The sequence below is a fragment of the Sebastes fasciatus genome, chromosome 5 (assembly GCF_043250625.1).
Source record: "Sebastes fasciatus isolate fSebFas1 chromosome 5, fSebFas1.pri, whole genome shotgun sequence".
NCBI lineage: Eukaryota > Metazoa > Chordata > Actinopteri > Perciformes > Sebastidae > Sebastes > Sebastes fasciatus.
Window position 1 is genome coordinate 17,812,372 of NC_133799.1, and position 15,107 is coordinate 17,827,478.

At 38.0% G+C, this 15,107-nt stretch overlaps 1 protein-coding gene across 1 annotated transcript; it reads right to left on the minus strand.

Moving 5' to 3' along the window:
* Positions 1-3,561: 3,561 nt before the first annotated feature.
* tax1bp3 (Tax1 (human T-cell leukemia virus type I) binding protein 3) lies at positions 3,562-14,878 on the minus strand. The gene is made up of 4 exons (XM_074635429.1): positions 14,570-14,878; positions 9,505-9,624; positions 7,693-7,770; positions 3,562-7,553 (listed from the first exon to the last, which is right to left on the minus strand). The coding sequence occupies exons 1-4, from the start codon at positions 14,609-14,611 to the stop codon at positions 7,404-7,406; spliced, it is 390 nt and encodes a 129-aa protein (XP_074491530.1). The 5' UTR covers positions 14,612-14,878; the 3' UTR covers positions 3,562-7,403.
* Between the last annotated feature and the right edge of the window lie 229 nt (positions 14,879-15,107).

The window sequence follows — 15,107 nt, forward strand, 5'->3', positions numbered from 1 at the left end:
TTTATTTTTCAGAGTATAATTGTACATTTGTATGACAAAAAAAATAAATCCTGACAATATCGTGCATCTTCTTGTTCCAAAGCTTCATAGCAGTTGAGATTGAAACACAACTCCACAAAGTCTATTCAGTAAGCCGTTCCTGATATTTCCATCATATCACAAACAACTTCCTCAGCAGGTTAAGTTGACCTTGTTAAATTCCAGTTGCCGAGGAAGATCATGTGATGAGATCAAAAGCTCCAGAACAGCGACTGAACTTGCGATGAGAATGCTGTGCAGATATAAGCCACGATGGACAAAAAGTCCTTAAAGGGGAACTACATCTATCGCAGTCAGTTCAGACTATATGGCGTACAAATGACACGCCAAAAGCAAGAAAGGCGTTCTTTTGACCCGGACAAGGAAACATGACCAATATTACTAATTACTTACAAAGCCCTGAGAGGCCTCGCCCCAAATTATTTAGCGGATCTATTATTGCCCTAGATCACTTCCTGCACTCTGAGATCCTCAAACGCGTCATTCCTTGTGGTTCCAAGGTCCAGATTCATACACAAAGGTGATCGAGCCTTTGCAGTAGACTATGGAATGACCTGCCTGAGGAGATCAGGGCTGCAAACTCTGTCACGTCTTTTGAATCACTTTTAAAAACTCACTTTTTTAGAATTGCTTTTCTCTGATTTTATTTGTTTTATGACATTTTAGTTGTTTTACCCTTTAGGTTTTTATGTGTTTAGTTATTGGCTTTAAGTACCTTTTGTTATCTCTGTTTTGAATGTGTTCTGTTTTTATTGTAAAGCACTTTGTAACTGTGATTTTGAAAGGTGACAAACAGGTCACAAATATTGACTGAACTTTCCTCGGCCATGGAAATAACATATTGGAATTCTTAATTTAGGTGGTGTTCCCTTTTAAAGTGCTAAAGAAGATTGGGTGATACAATCAAAAGCTTCAGAATAGCTACTAAATGGACGTTGTGTTGAGTTTAACTTCATTGTAGCTGTCTGATGCCTTCAATCGCAATATGATGAGTTTTTTTTTTTTACAGATACATGACATGGAAATATTTCAAATGTTCATTTTATTCCAAATTTAGCCAAACATATTTGGTATCTTTGGAAATTAATACTTCTGTGGCCTGAAAAATAACAGTATTGTACATATTAACAGAATGAAAACACACGTATAATAACCTCTGCATGCCCGTACACTCACTGCAAACACTCAGCGAGGCATTTATTGCACCTAACATGCAGATGAATCCGAGGCTGTGGACTTCCCTCTGGTTCCAATCTGGTGTAGGACCAAAGTGATAGGAGCAGATTGCATCGCCATGGCAACACAATTACGCTGCCATAACGTGGGAGGCAAGGATCACGTATGATCCACGGTTAGATAGTGTAATTATTCACCCGCCTGCAGGGAAGAACATTTATCTCAGTGTTATCTTTTTTTTTTGCATTCTTCTGGTATCAACTTTTTCATTTAGTTTGATGTGATTTTTTTGCAGTTGTGAGTTTATATAAATGATTCGATAAGTGTGTAAATTAACACATTAAATATATTTAAATAGATTCAAGTCTGATTAATTTGCAACAAAATTATGAAGCGTATTTGCAAATGCTGATTAAATTATAGCACGCAGTTCCTCCTGAAGTTGGGTGGTCATTGCTCCCACTTACCCATTAGTTACCTAGCAACATGCAATGTGTTCATGTTGTGGTATTGGTGAGCAACCACTTTATTGTCTCATATAATAAATAGTATGATGCCCAGGCAAGTGGAATGGAGCATGCTTCCCTCGGTTCCTGGAACAAAAATAACACACACACACACACACACACGGTTTGCTCATCAATTATTTCTCAAAGGGGGGATATTAGCTCAGCGTTGCCCTAAATCGACCCTCTGCCATGATGTGACACAGACCTGGTTTTATTTTAAGACTTTAAAAACATTACACAGCAAGTTCAGCTCAGCTATGTTCGGACCTCAGAAAACCAGAATAGTACATTACATTATACTGTATATCGCCTGCCATTATGAAGCTAATAACTAACTTTATCAGTACAATTACAAACCGCAGTTACCTTTATTAAATAAAAATATGTTGAGAAGGAAAATTAATGGCAATTGGGTAACTCAGGATCTCATAGCCATGGACTAGGTAACTGGAAAAGTATTTAATTAGCTTGTACTTTATGAGTGGTGGAAGCAACAAAAATTAACTGATAAAAAATGGAGGTGATGAAAATGCATGTGAATTGAAAAATGGAGACGTAATAATGGATGTAAATTGAAAAATGGAGTGGTAAATTATCAAGTAATTTGATTAATTTAAAGCCGATTTGACTAAATCAGTCATGATATGATTGAAATTAAAGAAAGTGGCCTCAGTGGGTGTGGATTTTAATTGCGATTTTGGGGCATAAGTAACAAAAATTGCATGCTGTAAACAATAAATGTCAGTTGGGTGTTGTGAATTTACATATGTAAATTGATTGTAATGTACGATGTTGTAATATGTGATTTTATTTGTTCTTAAAATCCTAACCAGGGACAAGGTCTGGAAATTAACTACAGCTAGAAGTCCTATATGCGTTGCACTTTAATTAAGTGTAACAATGCCTACATGTATTGTCCCTGTCAAATAAATAAATAAATAAGTCAACAGTTTATTATCAGAGCAATGCTGTTTCAAATAAAATGTCAATCAAGTTTATCAGATCAATTGAAAATGTATCACTGTATTTTTCAATTCACAGACATTTTCATCACTTCCTTTTTTAATTTGTAAGTATTTTCATCACTTCCCCTTTTCTTCAATTATTTTTGTTGTTGCTTCCACCCTTGAGGCCACATTCCTTAAATTATAAATGGCAATTTTGTGTTGTGAATTATGAATGTAAGACGGGGAAAATTATGAAACATGCTGTTTTTGTCATATCAAGACTGTTTTAATCAAATTGGCTTTAAATTAATCAAATCACTTGATAATTTACCATTCCATTTCACATCCATTTTCATAACATCCATTTTTATCAATTCATTTTTGTTACTTCCACCCCTCGTTGTTCTTTCAGTTCGAACTGCTTAGGAGAGAATAAAAAAGGAAGGAATAAGTGTTTCTAAAAGCCAAAATCAAACATTGAACATGAACATTGAAGCACATTAAAATCAAACTTTCTCACACTCAATTTTTAATAAGAGTCGCTGTTTGCGATTAGTTTTTCTAATTTTGCATCATCGTGAAATGTTTGTTTCCACGAGTCCTCAGTTGAAAGGCGAGTGATTGGTTCCAGGCTCACATATTTAAGAGATGAAAGTAGAGAAAGCTCTCTGTGTCAAAATGCCTTGGTAAACACAGAAAGGTCAGGGAATAGATTCCTTGCTTTGAAATGTCAGCTGATTACTGTATAACAGGCGACATGAAGCTATTTGAAGGGCCTGTAAGATAAAAAAAAAAAAAAAAGGCTTTGCAGTGTGAAGAGGAGGGGGGTAAAAATAGACTCCGGGTCGTATGATATTGGTAATTTATCAATAAAAAGGTAGGGAGGCATATTTTGTTTTCAGTCATTTTTATATCTGAGAAACATTCATATAATAAACAGTATACAATCAAATGCAAAACTTTTGTGCTTTGCTGGCAGTTCAGTCTAAATCGGACATAATTCATACAGGAAATACTGCAACTGATTTGTCTCTCATGTTGTACATAATTTCTCAAAATGTACCACTATTGGAATTCTGTAAAGCACTGAACATAGAGGTCGGGATGATAAAAGGAAGACGAAAAAAAAAAGAAAGTTATTTCTGTTAAAGGGGACCTATTATGCTTTTGTGCTTTTTCCCTTTTCTTTAGTGTTACATAGTTTTTTGTGCATGTGAAAGGTCTGCAAAGTTACAAAGCCCAAAGTCCACGCCAAAGGGAGTTACTCTCCCCCACAGAAACACCTTGCTTGAAGTCCCGCCTTTTCTTCCGTAGCATGGTGATGTCACCAAGTAACACGTTTGCATCAAACAAAGGTAGTTAGAGCGGAGCTGGAGTGGAGTCTGAAGAGTTTGGTTTAGTTGACCAATCGGAGCAGACTGGGCTGAGCATTTTTTTTTTTTGCATTAAAGCATGAAAACATGTTCTAGAAGAAACCAAAAATACAAGTATGAACCTGAAAATAAGCATAATAGGTCCTCTTTAAACAAAATTGCAGCTTTTTCTCAAATTTTTGATTTTTTCCTGCAAAATACTTTCACCTTGTTAGGCCTCTAAAAATCCTTTAAATTAAATGATCTGATGAGAAAAAAAATAGATTGAACTGTTCAAAATGTATGTTGATACTGAGGCAATAATCTGTGATGAGGGGTCACAAGCAGATATGGATTAAATTTAAGGGCTCACAAGCCAATAAGGTTGGGAACCAGTGCTGTAAAGTATTGAAATGTTTCATTCCAAAATGGTTTATTGTAAAAGTGCAATATTGAATCCACCAATTAATTATTTTGACTCGTTAAAATACATTGAGATATATTTTTCGGCAGACTGTACCTTTAACATTAATTTATTGTCATCAGCATAATGTCAAACCTATTCCATTTTACCAGTTTATTTTTTACAGTGGATACTTCATTTTGGAATGAAAAATGAAATGACACACTTGATTATTAGATACGGCTATTAATATTATACAACTCAAATGGTTGTATTAAACAAATACAAAATATATTATTAGCATAACAAAAAAGAGCCAATAAGATCACCCAGGATATAAGAATAGTATTGTAATTTTCTCCTTTTTTCAGTACTGTAACATTTCAAAGTCAAAATATTGTTTATGATTAGTATTAAATCACTCATCGGCAATATTAATGCAGTACGAACTGTATAAGAGGCAGTAAATCATTGTGTTGCAGAAAATGGAAAACAATTCATTAAACTTAGTGGTATGATTTAAGGCTACTGTGCACATTCCCAGTTATCAAACAACATTCACTCCTGCTTGGTTCAGGTTTACAGTTTCGACTTGGACTTTTGGTCACTGACGATAAACAACTGAATGTAGCCGATTCCAGTGTGAAACTAGAAGGTTTGCTTTTATCAAAACAGAAAATTAACAGCTTTCCCTTGCTCAACCCGATAAAGCTGAAATACTTGAGTGAATATATTGAAAATGATTGGAGAAAAGTTATCCAAAAGTAGGTCCAGCTTGTGGAATGTTGTTTGTATGAGGCATAATTAGTGTAACTAAGAAGAAAATATGCATTTTTAACTGTGTTGTTACTTTAACGGACACAGAAAGAGAGAATATGTTACTTTCCCACACATGTGATAGACTTAAAAGGCAAGATAAATAGAACAGAAAGAATAATAAATGAAAAGACACCAGTATGCATTAAATCATTGTGCATACAGGTATGTGGTTTGTTATACAGACTTTGTACAGAATACTGTACCATTATTACAAGAAAAAGAAAATTATTACAAACACTGCTTTACATATTGATCACTTTACAGTGCCTTGGCTTTTACTTTGGCATTTGATGCTGTAATCTTGACAGGAATGACAGCAAAACATTTTGTTTTTATTTAAATTACATGAAACACTGATCATTAAAGGGGAACACCACCCAAATTAAGAATTCCATCATGTTATCTCCATGGCCGAGGAAAGTTCAACCAATATTTGTGAACATGAGCTGCTCTCTCTCAAAGACAGAAACCAGAGAAGTAAGTCTCAAACTTGTGATGTCATAGGGTATAAAGTCTGGAGCTGCTCCATAGACGATGAACGGGAGACTGATTTTATGAAACCAAAGAATGTTTGTTTTCTTTTTTATACCCAAATGAGCTTTATTCTATAGTGTTGTCAGTTGTGAAACAGGAAATGTTCCCATATACTCAGATCATTCCCCTGGGTGCCCTCAGTGTCATCTAGAACATCTTCACAAATGCATCGTCTATGGAGCAGCTCCACACTTCCCTATGACGTCAGAAGTTTGAGTTTTAGCACTGTAGTTTTTGTATTTGGGAGAAAGTTGCTCATGATAAATAGTATTTTTTGGACTGCCTTAGACCATAGGAATAACATGTATGAATTTTAAAAATGGCTGTAGTTGCCCTTTAATGACACAATAAACACCAATGAACATTCTTGATGTATCTAAACCATCAAGACCAACTTTGGTCAGCTGTAGGCAAAAAGGATCAATAACTATGATTGCTCCCAAAGAACTCGTATCAAGCGTGGATTGAGGATATTTGGCAAATACCTCCAACGTGGGAATGAATCAACAATGCTGGGTAGTTTAAAGTTCATGTGTAGTGGAGAGATACAGAAGCATTATTTAACAAAAGGTCTTCAAAAAAACTAATTTCAGCTCGCTTTTGTTCAAAAATCAAAACAAGCAAACTAATTATAGTAATTATTATGAATACCTGCATAAACTGTTACTAGTGTTTAATCCTTAACAATTCATTTCTTACACCATTTGGATCAAAATAGATCATGTGAGTTTTGGAGCACTTCTCTTAATGTGAAAAGGTCGGCAATAACTTGATGCCAAAAGTGGATCTTAAAGGGGACGGGACATATCATGCTCATTTTCAGGTTCATACTTGTATTTTCGGTTTCTACTAGCACATGTATACATTCTTAAATGGTGGGAAAACACATTATTTTTCTTATACTGTCTGTCTGAATATACCTGTATTCACCCTCTGTCAGAAACGCTCCGTTTTAGCGCCTGTCTCTTTAAGACCCCCTCCAGAAAAAGCCCAGTCTGCTCTGATTGGCTTGAGAGAAACATATGGTGCACCTTTGCAAAGGTCGTTCTCAAGCTGTGGGTGATATATTCTAATGAGCCTGCATGTGACATAAGAAGGGGATCTGAACGTTTTCTAATCTAGGCAGCTGACAAAAAACTGCCTGGGTTGTCTGATTTCACAGTTTGTGGGTTGGTAGGCACTGAAAACGTGAGTTTTTCATGATATGTCCCCTTTAAGACTCATTACTGAAAATCAATTCTCTTTATCATACTCTCACGGTGAATTCTTCTTTTAACTCAAGAACAGATTAAATGTATTTGAGCCCTTTAGATCTGAAAAAAAGTTTTGGATTGCTCCATATTTCAGAAAAAATATGCTACAAAGATATATAAAGTAAAGCAAATAACTTTGAGATGAGTAGGAGTGTGTATGGAAAGAAAGAGCACCCTCTAATTGTCCATTGACTGCCCTGTGCAGCCTCGGGCATCTGCATAAGTCACCTAGATATTAAAGGATCTGGTCTGCTTAATATTTTTGCACTGACATGGTTATAAAGGCCACAGTGACACCATCATCTGAATGTGTTGCAGTGTTGGGTCCTTGGTTATTGCATTAGTCTGTGGTTGTAAGTAGTGTCACTACATTACTGCCTGGGGTAACCTCCCTTAGAGTGTTTGACGGCTTCCTCCAACGACTTCCTGGTCACCAGTAGCCGCACCACGTCCTCCTTCTTCGTTGTTAGTCTTTTACGAGCCTGGTCGTGGGTCACCATGGTCATATCCCAGCCGTTCACCTGCGAGGAAGAAACGGATTTTGTTTCAGAAAGCTGTAGACATTTTCTCTCAAACAGCGGTGATGCACAGCTGCTATCTGACTCTCTAGTGTACACATGGTGCCATCTTGTGGATCCAAAGCTCTGTTTCACTACACACCTGCATTATTTTGTCTCCCATCCTCAGGCCTGCCTTGTCTGCCGGTCCTCCAGGTGTTATCCTTGTCACGTAGATGCCCTTTGGACAACACAAACACATTCACTATCTCATATGATCATATATGAAATACAGACCTCAAACAAATTAAGAAAAAGGGCACCTCAAAAATATGAAATAACATCCGACAAACAGAAATAGCACATCAGACTTGCTGTACTGTTACTGTACTATAATATAGTCTCTCTGATTTGATCGTAATCCTTGGGACTCTTCTTCTTCTTTCACTGTTCGAGTATTACTATTAATTAATTCTATTGAATTTAATTGGTAGCACAACCTGGGGTGAGTTAGAGATCGTTTACATGTTGCTTCTAAAAATGCGTGGTAAACGCCAGCCGTGCCACTTTCATCCTTTTATCTAAGGTGCTTGGAGTTTGCGCTCTGTTGTGCCTGCCATTACTAGCAGTAAAAGCCTCACTGACTAAACTAAACAAAGTCAAAACAAAGATAACTTGATGTCCAGCACTATAAATCCCTCACACACTCGATTTCTTTGTGGAAAAAGTCTTCAGTTTTGCTAACCTTTCAACTGGATGTTGTGACATTCTTGGGCAGAAAGGGTGAAGCAAATTCTGTGGAGCTGTTTGGTTAATTATTGCGGTGCACTTGCTGCATTCGATCCATCTTGGATGTGCCGCGGACGCGTCCAAAACTAGGACTGCAACTAACCATTATTTTGATTAATCAGAATTATTTTCTTGATTAATCGTTTAGTCTATAAAATGTCAGAAAATTGCGAAAAATGCCCATCACAAATAACTTGTTTCGTTCCACCAACAGTCCAAAGTCGAAGATATTAAACTGACAATGAAATGAAACAGAAAAAGGAGAAAAATACTGTAAGAAGCTGGAACCAACACATTTTTGGCATGTTTGCTTTATTAATGACTTAAACGCTAACATGTCAGCACTAAACTTTCTTTTTTTGTCCTGCTTGCCTGCAATGTTGTTTTATATGTATAAATGTCACTACTGCTTCTACTGCTTTTAACAACTGTGTCCTTTTCCAACATTTAAAACTGCATGCACGGTTTTGTATTTTTGTTCTGATGTATTTTAGGAAGACTTTTCTAACACCTTGGCCAGGGACAGCAGATGAAAAATAGCATTTCGTCTAATTCCGGCATTTTTGATACCATGTGTATTTATAAATTAAAACTGTCCCTTTAAAAAAAATGTAAATAGGAAATTTTCAGCACTTTGTGGAACAGAAAATGAGACAGAAGTCTATGGTTCTTTTAAGGATAAGTGTTACGTGGTATACATGAGATAAGAGCATCCACTCTGTGGGAATGTTCCAATTATAAAAATGTCAAGAATATCTAAAGGAAAGCCTAAAAGGTTAAAAGGTAGAAGCCAATATCTTAACTTATCATTCCTCTGTAACAAGGTGTCTGTGCCTGGCATGAGTTGGCACATTTCCATCTCTCCAGCTAACACAGAATATACAGTCAGCAGGTAAGACCGGACTTTGTGTAAACCTGCAGCAGTATTCCTTTCTATGACATCAGTGAGGTGAGTCTGGTTTGTTCCCACCTGAGGCTGCGGGTAATGTGTTCAGGCCTGTCCTGAACCTGAGTACTGCTTTAGTACCACTGTGCTTCAACAGATCAGGGATGTATGAAGACAATGTCTTTATCAATAAAGAAGTAGTAATTTTGTCGCCATCACTCACCCCTGGCTGTACCAATTCACTGCATGCAAATGCAGTACATACACTGCTGACGGACACACATACACGCATAGACTTACTTTGTCAGTTTTGTCATCAGAGAAGGGGTTCTGTCCAGGGTCCTGGTCTATCCCTCCTCCGATGCTGAAGCCCAGGATCAGATGATCTCCGTCCCGCAACTTCTGGATCTGAATCCGTTGCTGTTAGACAGAAAAAAAGTAAATCAGATCCATCTTCATATCATGCGGCAGCCCGGCCAATTTATAAACCCTGACACACAAAATACATTCAGTAGTTTACAACTATGACCCTGATCAGGAAACCAGTGGACTTTGGATACTGGCTCACTGGCATAAAACCATCACTGCCAAACTGATATTGATTTGTCTCAAAAATAAAAGCACAAAAATTGCACATTTTTCAAGGAAATGTGTCACTCTGAGTGCTCTTATGTGGTAACCTACCTATTCAGCCAGGGCTTTGATTATGATTGATTATTATTTTATTCACTTATTCTATTATATTTAAGTTGTGTGATTTATTCTATTTCATTGTTATTTTATTAATCACTTATTTTATTATATTTACATTGTATAATGTTATTCTATTTTATTGTTATTTTATGCATCACTTATTTTATTGTATTTAAGTTGTATAATTTTATTCTATTTTATTGTTATTTTATTAATCTAGTTTTTACTTCACACTGTTTTACTATTACCGTTATTATAGATTTTAATTATATTTTATTAAATTTTCATAATTTTATTGTCTCGCATGCATTGGTCTCAAATGATCAAATTGTTAAATTGCTCAATTGTTTTGTCTTTTCTGTTGTTTTCACAGTCCACACTTGTTCTGTCTTATTTTCGGCATGTCGGTCATCTGTGAAGCACTTTCAGCTGCACTAACCTGTATGAAAGGTGCAACAGTCTAGAAAATACTTTGCAAAATGCAAAAGAAAAGCAGGAAAAAGACTGATTACAGCCAAGTTACCATCCAGTGAGGCGCTGATTTATCCACTACAGACACATTTCAACGCATGACAAATGGTGGTTTCAGAGGCCGCTCCCCAATGATTGAAGTCCACACTGGAACAGAGACTTCATTAGTGAAGCCCTGCCCTTGACACTGACAAGCAGCTGCAGGCTCAGTAACCACCAGATGGATGGATGACTCTGACAGTGGCGCTCCTCACAACTCTCCTCGACACAAAGACCGCCTGTGTGTGTGCTGATGAATAACCAGACATTCTCTGAGTGGTGTGGCTGATACAATGAAGTCTGAGGATGTCTGGAACTTCGTTAACATACTGAGTCAGTCAGTCAGGACTTGCCGGCATACAACACATTAAAAAGAGGTTTATAAGCCTGCATTCACACCAGGGGCCTCATGTATAAACGGTGCGCACGTACTAAAATGTTGCGTACGCTGTGTTTCACGCTCACACCGGGATGTATAAAAATCAACGTGGCGTGAGAATGTGCGTACCGTGCCGCAAACTCTAGACCAGTCGTGAGAATGTGCGGGCCATCCTACAAACTCTGTCATTTGGCAGCGTCAAACTACAAAGTGCTGAAACTCGCCAAATGTGTAAAAATAATTTTTCCACTCAACTTACTGAGCTTTATTTATGATGTTGGATAAAAAAAAACAACACATATTTCTTAACTAGTTTGCGCATAATGTTTAACATCAGAAAGGCACAACAAAAACACATTTAAACTAATTTCCCAGAGATGACATGTCTTAACCACCGTGCCAAAAACAAAATCGCATGCTGCACAATGTGGCAAACCACCGTGGTGAGCCTGTGTCCCCTGGAGCTACAGATGGATGAACCGGACCCTGGCACACCTAACAATGAGCCAAATGCAGCAGCTATACGGCGCCGTTTGGATGAGATACACAGAATGTAAAGCAACTAGGTGAGTTGAGACAAACATTTATTTTTCAACAAGGTCTTTTAATATATGACTTATCCCACCAAGAACGTCATTCATTCTTTTTAATTCGTTGCATATATATATATATATATATATATATATATATATATATATATATCCTTCATTGTATTGACAATCTCTCTCTGTGACTCCAGCACAGCGTATAGTATATATTTAGTGAGGACGCGGCCAGACCGGCGCCCCTCAGCAGCCGAGGCACGGGGCGCAGCTGACCGTGCGCCTTCAGAAGCCTTCGGGAGCCTTCGGGAGCGCACGGTCAGCTGCTGTGGAGACGTTGCGTTTGTTACTGGTTCCTGATGAAAGACCATCAAATAAAATATGTTTTCTAGCTTCCACCTCAGTAACAAACATTTCAATTTCACACTCTGTGAAATTCTTCTTTTTTGTTCCTTTTCCAGCGTGATTTGCCGTTGTTATTTGGACAATAAGTGACAGCATGGCGCGTGTTTATAGTCATTTGCATAGTTATTAATGGGAGGAGAAAAGGCGGACCAAGTGGCACGTGCAGCTGCGCTCAATTTCACGTCAATTGGGATGTATAAAGGAAAGGTGCGCAGGAACAGGCGTACGCACGGTTTTATACATGTGAACATTTCTGTGCGTACGTACTTTTCCAATTTTGTGAGTACGCCATCTTCCAGTGTGAAAGCTGCGCAGTCTTTTATACATGAGGCCCCAGATCCGGCGGTGTGGCGAAAACGCAAAGTCCTCCCATGTATTTTGAATGTAGGTAGTGAGTTTGGGCTGCGGTTTGTTGAGAAAAACGCAGCAGCCTGTGGCAGAAAAGTAGTAACAGAATCAACTTTTGGAGAAACGCAACCCGACGTCACGCTTTATCATGCGTTGCAGAGATTTGCCGCAGGGTTGTGCGGCAGTGTGGGAGGGAAAGTTACTTTAATGGTCCATTGACTGCAACAGTTAACGTCTTTTGTTCCCTCATGGTTGGGTTGTACAGCTTTGGATTGACGTTTACATGATTAGCCACCGCAGCGTGACGTCGGGTTGCGTTTCTTCAGAAGTTGATTCTGTTTCTACTTTTCTGCCGCAAGCCGCTATGTTTTATTTCAGCACTCTCTGCGGCCGCCGCAGCCCAAACGTACTACCCCCCCCCCCCCCGTTCAAAATGAATGGGAAGACTTGTTCACCACCGGATCGGGTATGAATGCAGCCTTAAAGCCTGACTGGTAGACCTTCTATCACTCTATCATCAAAAATATTAAATCATAAATATGACACTACTTGTTTCTATATGTGGACCGAGAGGAGATGATGTTTAATCAAACCCTATTAGTATTAATTTGTGGAAATTGATATCAGACCAATAACATGGGCAGTCCAATAAATAGGCTGATATTACATTATTTATTTATGTACATATATGTCAGCTAACAAGAAACAAGAAACTGCAGTCCAGAAATGCCTAAAATAATTTTGTAGAGTATTGTAGTATGGGGTCATTTAGAGAGAGTGTCTTCATTACATTGTTTTTCAACCAGGACATTAGTTTTCTATTTCAACTGAGTCCCACTCAGTACATGTCTTCTCAACTCTAACTACAATGTAAAAAAATAATAATATTGGCTGATATGTTGTAATAAATTAGCTGATATAACTCTTGAATATCAAGTCAGTATCTGCCTCAATAATACAGCATTAGTCAGGCTATAATAATATATCACTTCTTTGATAGTCAAGCCTGTCTGTCTGACTGAAGGAAGACTTAAGTTTTTACTAGGGAGCAACACAGTGCTGCTTCCATTTATTTGTACAAGCACTTGCCAAGTTAAATCTCTGTGATATACAAATTGAATTGTCCTTTTTATTGATAGTGGATGACACACAATAAGGAAGTTAACCATATTTACCACCTCTTTGGCTTAACCATATTTGCAATTGTGACGATTCCTGCATCATTACACGGCACCGCAATAATACAATTTAATTCAACTGCACTTTATAGTCTGTAACTTTGCATTAAAGTAGTCAACCAAGGAACATAAACTCGGAAAGAAAAGTTTGGAAATCTGTGTTTGGTGGATTATTTCTCTGTTGTTACAATGCTAATTGGCATTGTATTTTACATCGTTGGAAAGCCTGTTCATTTACCTTCACAATGATGTCCAACTTGTAAGGATCATGCATTTGTAGGATGAGCAGCACAGCTGATTATGTGGGTAGCACCCAAGAAAAATTTGCCAAAAAGGCTCTGCCAATGGTAAACAGTGTATTCTCCTGTTGGTATTGAGGAGGAGGTGTCAGGCTGTTGTGGTTGCGTATGGATCTTCCACCGCTACTGAGGCTCCTGACGGTGTATTAAATGAATAAAGTGTAAAATTGCCAATATGTCTTGTTTGTTCCTTGTTACTGATAGAGAGTTCAATCATCCAATCCACCAAACAACTCAAAACAAGAGTCAATACCAACAGGAGAATACACTGTTTACCATTGATGGAGCATTTTGGTAAATTTGTCTTGGGCGCTACCCACATAATCAGCTGTGCTGCTCATCCCACAAATGCATGATCCTTACAAGTGGGACATCATTGTGAAGGTGAATAATGAGGCTTTCCAACGATGTAAAAAACAATGCAAATTAGCATTGTAACAACAGAGAAATAATCCACCAAACTCAAGTTTCCAAAAAAAAAATGTCCGCGTTTATATTCCTTGAAGTCAACCGGAAGACTGAACCACACCGATGGTGACGCCCATCTGTAAAGAGCAGTGAGTTGACAAGGTAACTCGATAAATTGAACAGTTTGTGGTGTGCTAGCATTAAGATGTAATAGCTTCTCTTCAGGTTAAGACTTTCATACTGCAACACTTTGCTTTGTAAAGTGAGAAAACGTGCAGAATAAAGTCTCTAATTACCCTCCCGGTAAAGCTTATCTCTCTTTACCGTAAAGTTCAGAGAAAAGGCGCACCCAAACTTTATAGAGGCGTCTCACGGAGAGATGTGTCGGCTACTAGCTTCTGTTGTGTAGCACTTCAAGCGAAACAAATAAAGTAATGTTACAGTTGATACAGCTTGCTAACATTATGGAGCGCATTATGACCAGTTAACAGGAGTTAATTCAGAGTTTTGTGCTGGTTTAACGCTGTTTACCGGACCAGAAGCGGAACAATAGAGCCGCTGAATGGACACAGCCCTAATAATATAACCCCCCAAACTACTCACCACTACAGCGGTCAGCGGCTGTCCCGGGACGAAAGTACACATTATGTCGCTACGACGTTTAGGCAAATAAAAAAATTTGTAGAAACTTGTAACAACTGTTGTTGAAGTGACAGAAAAGAGGTTTCGACAGTGGGAGAACTTCCCAGATTACTCTTCAGGAGTAAAGCAGCAGGCTGATCCCTGGATGGAAACCAACGGCTTCCTAGGTGACGTCACCGCGCCCCCCAGCCTAGCAGCTCTGCGTGTTTTGTAGCCCGGGGTAGCCCGGGGTAGCCAGGGCGGGCGGGCGGGCGGTGTTTAACGTCTCTTCCACTGACTCTGTAAGGACACGAGGTACAAATCAAACTCTCCAGGGATTTCCAGAATGAAGTCATAATATTACGAGAATAAAGTCATAACTTTACGAGAAAAAAGAAAGTAACACGTCAAATTACTACTTTATAATATTATGACTTTATTCTCATAATATTACAACTTCTTTTTCTCGTAAACTTCTGACTTTATTCTCATATAACTACCGACTTTTTTTCTCGTAAAC

Coding starts and splice junctions, on each gene's coding strand:
- tax1bp3 (XM_074635429.1), bottom strand. CDS start 14,611: ATGTGTACTTTCGTCCCGGGACAGCCGCTGACCGCTGTAGTG. Junction 9,625..14,569: donor AGCCGCTGACCGCTGTAGTG/GTGAGTAGTTTG, acceptor TCTGTCTAACAG/CAACGGATTCAGATCCAGAA. Junction 7,771..9,504: donor CTGATGACAAAACTGACAAA/GTAAGTCTATGC, acceptor TGTTGTCCAAAG/GGCATCTACGTGACAAGGAT.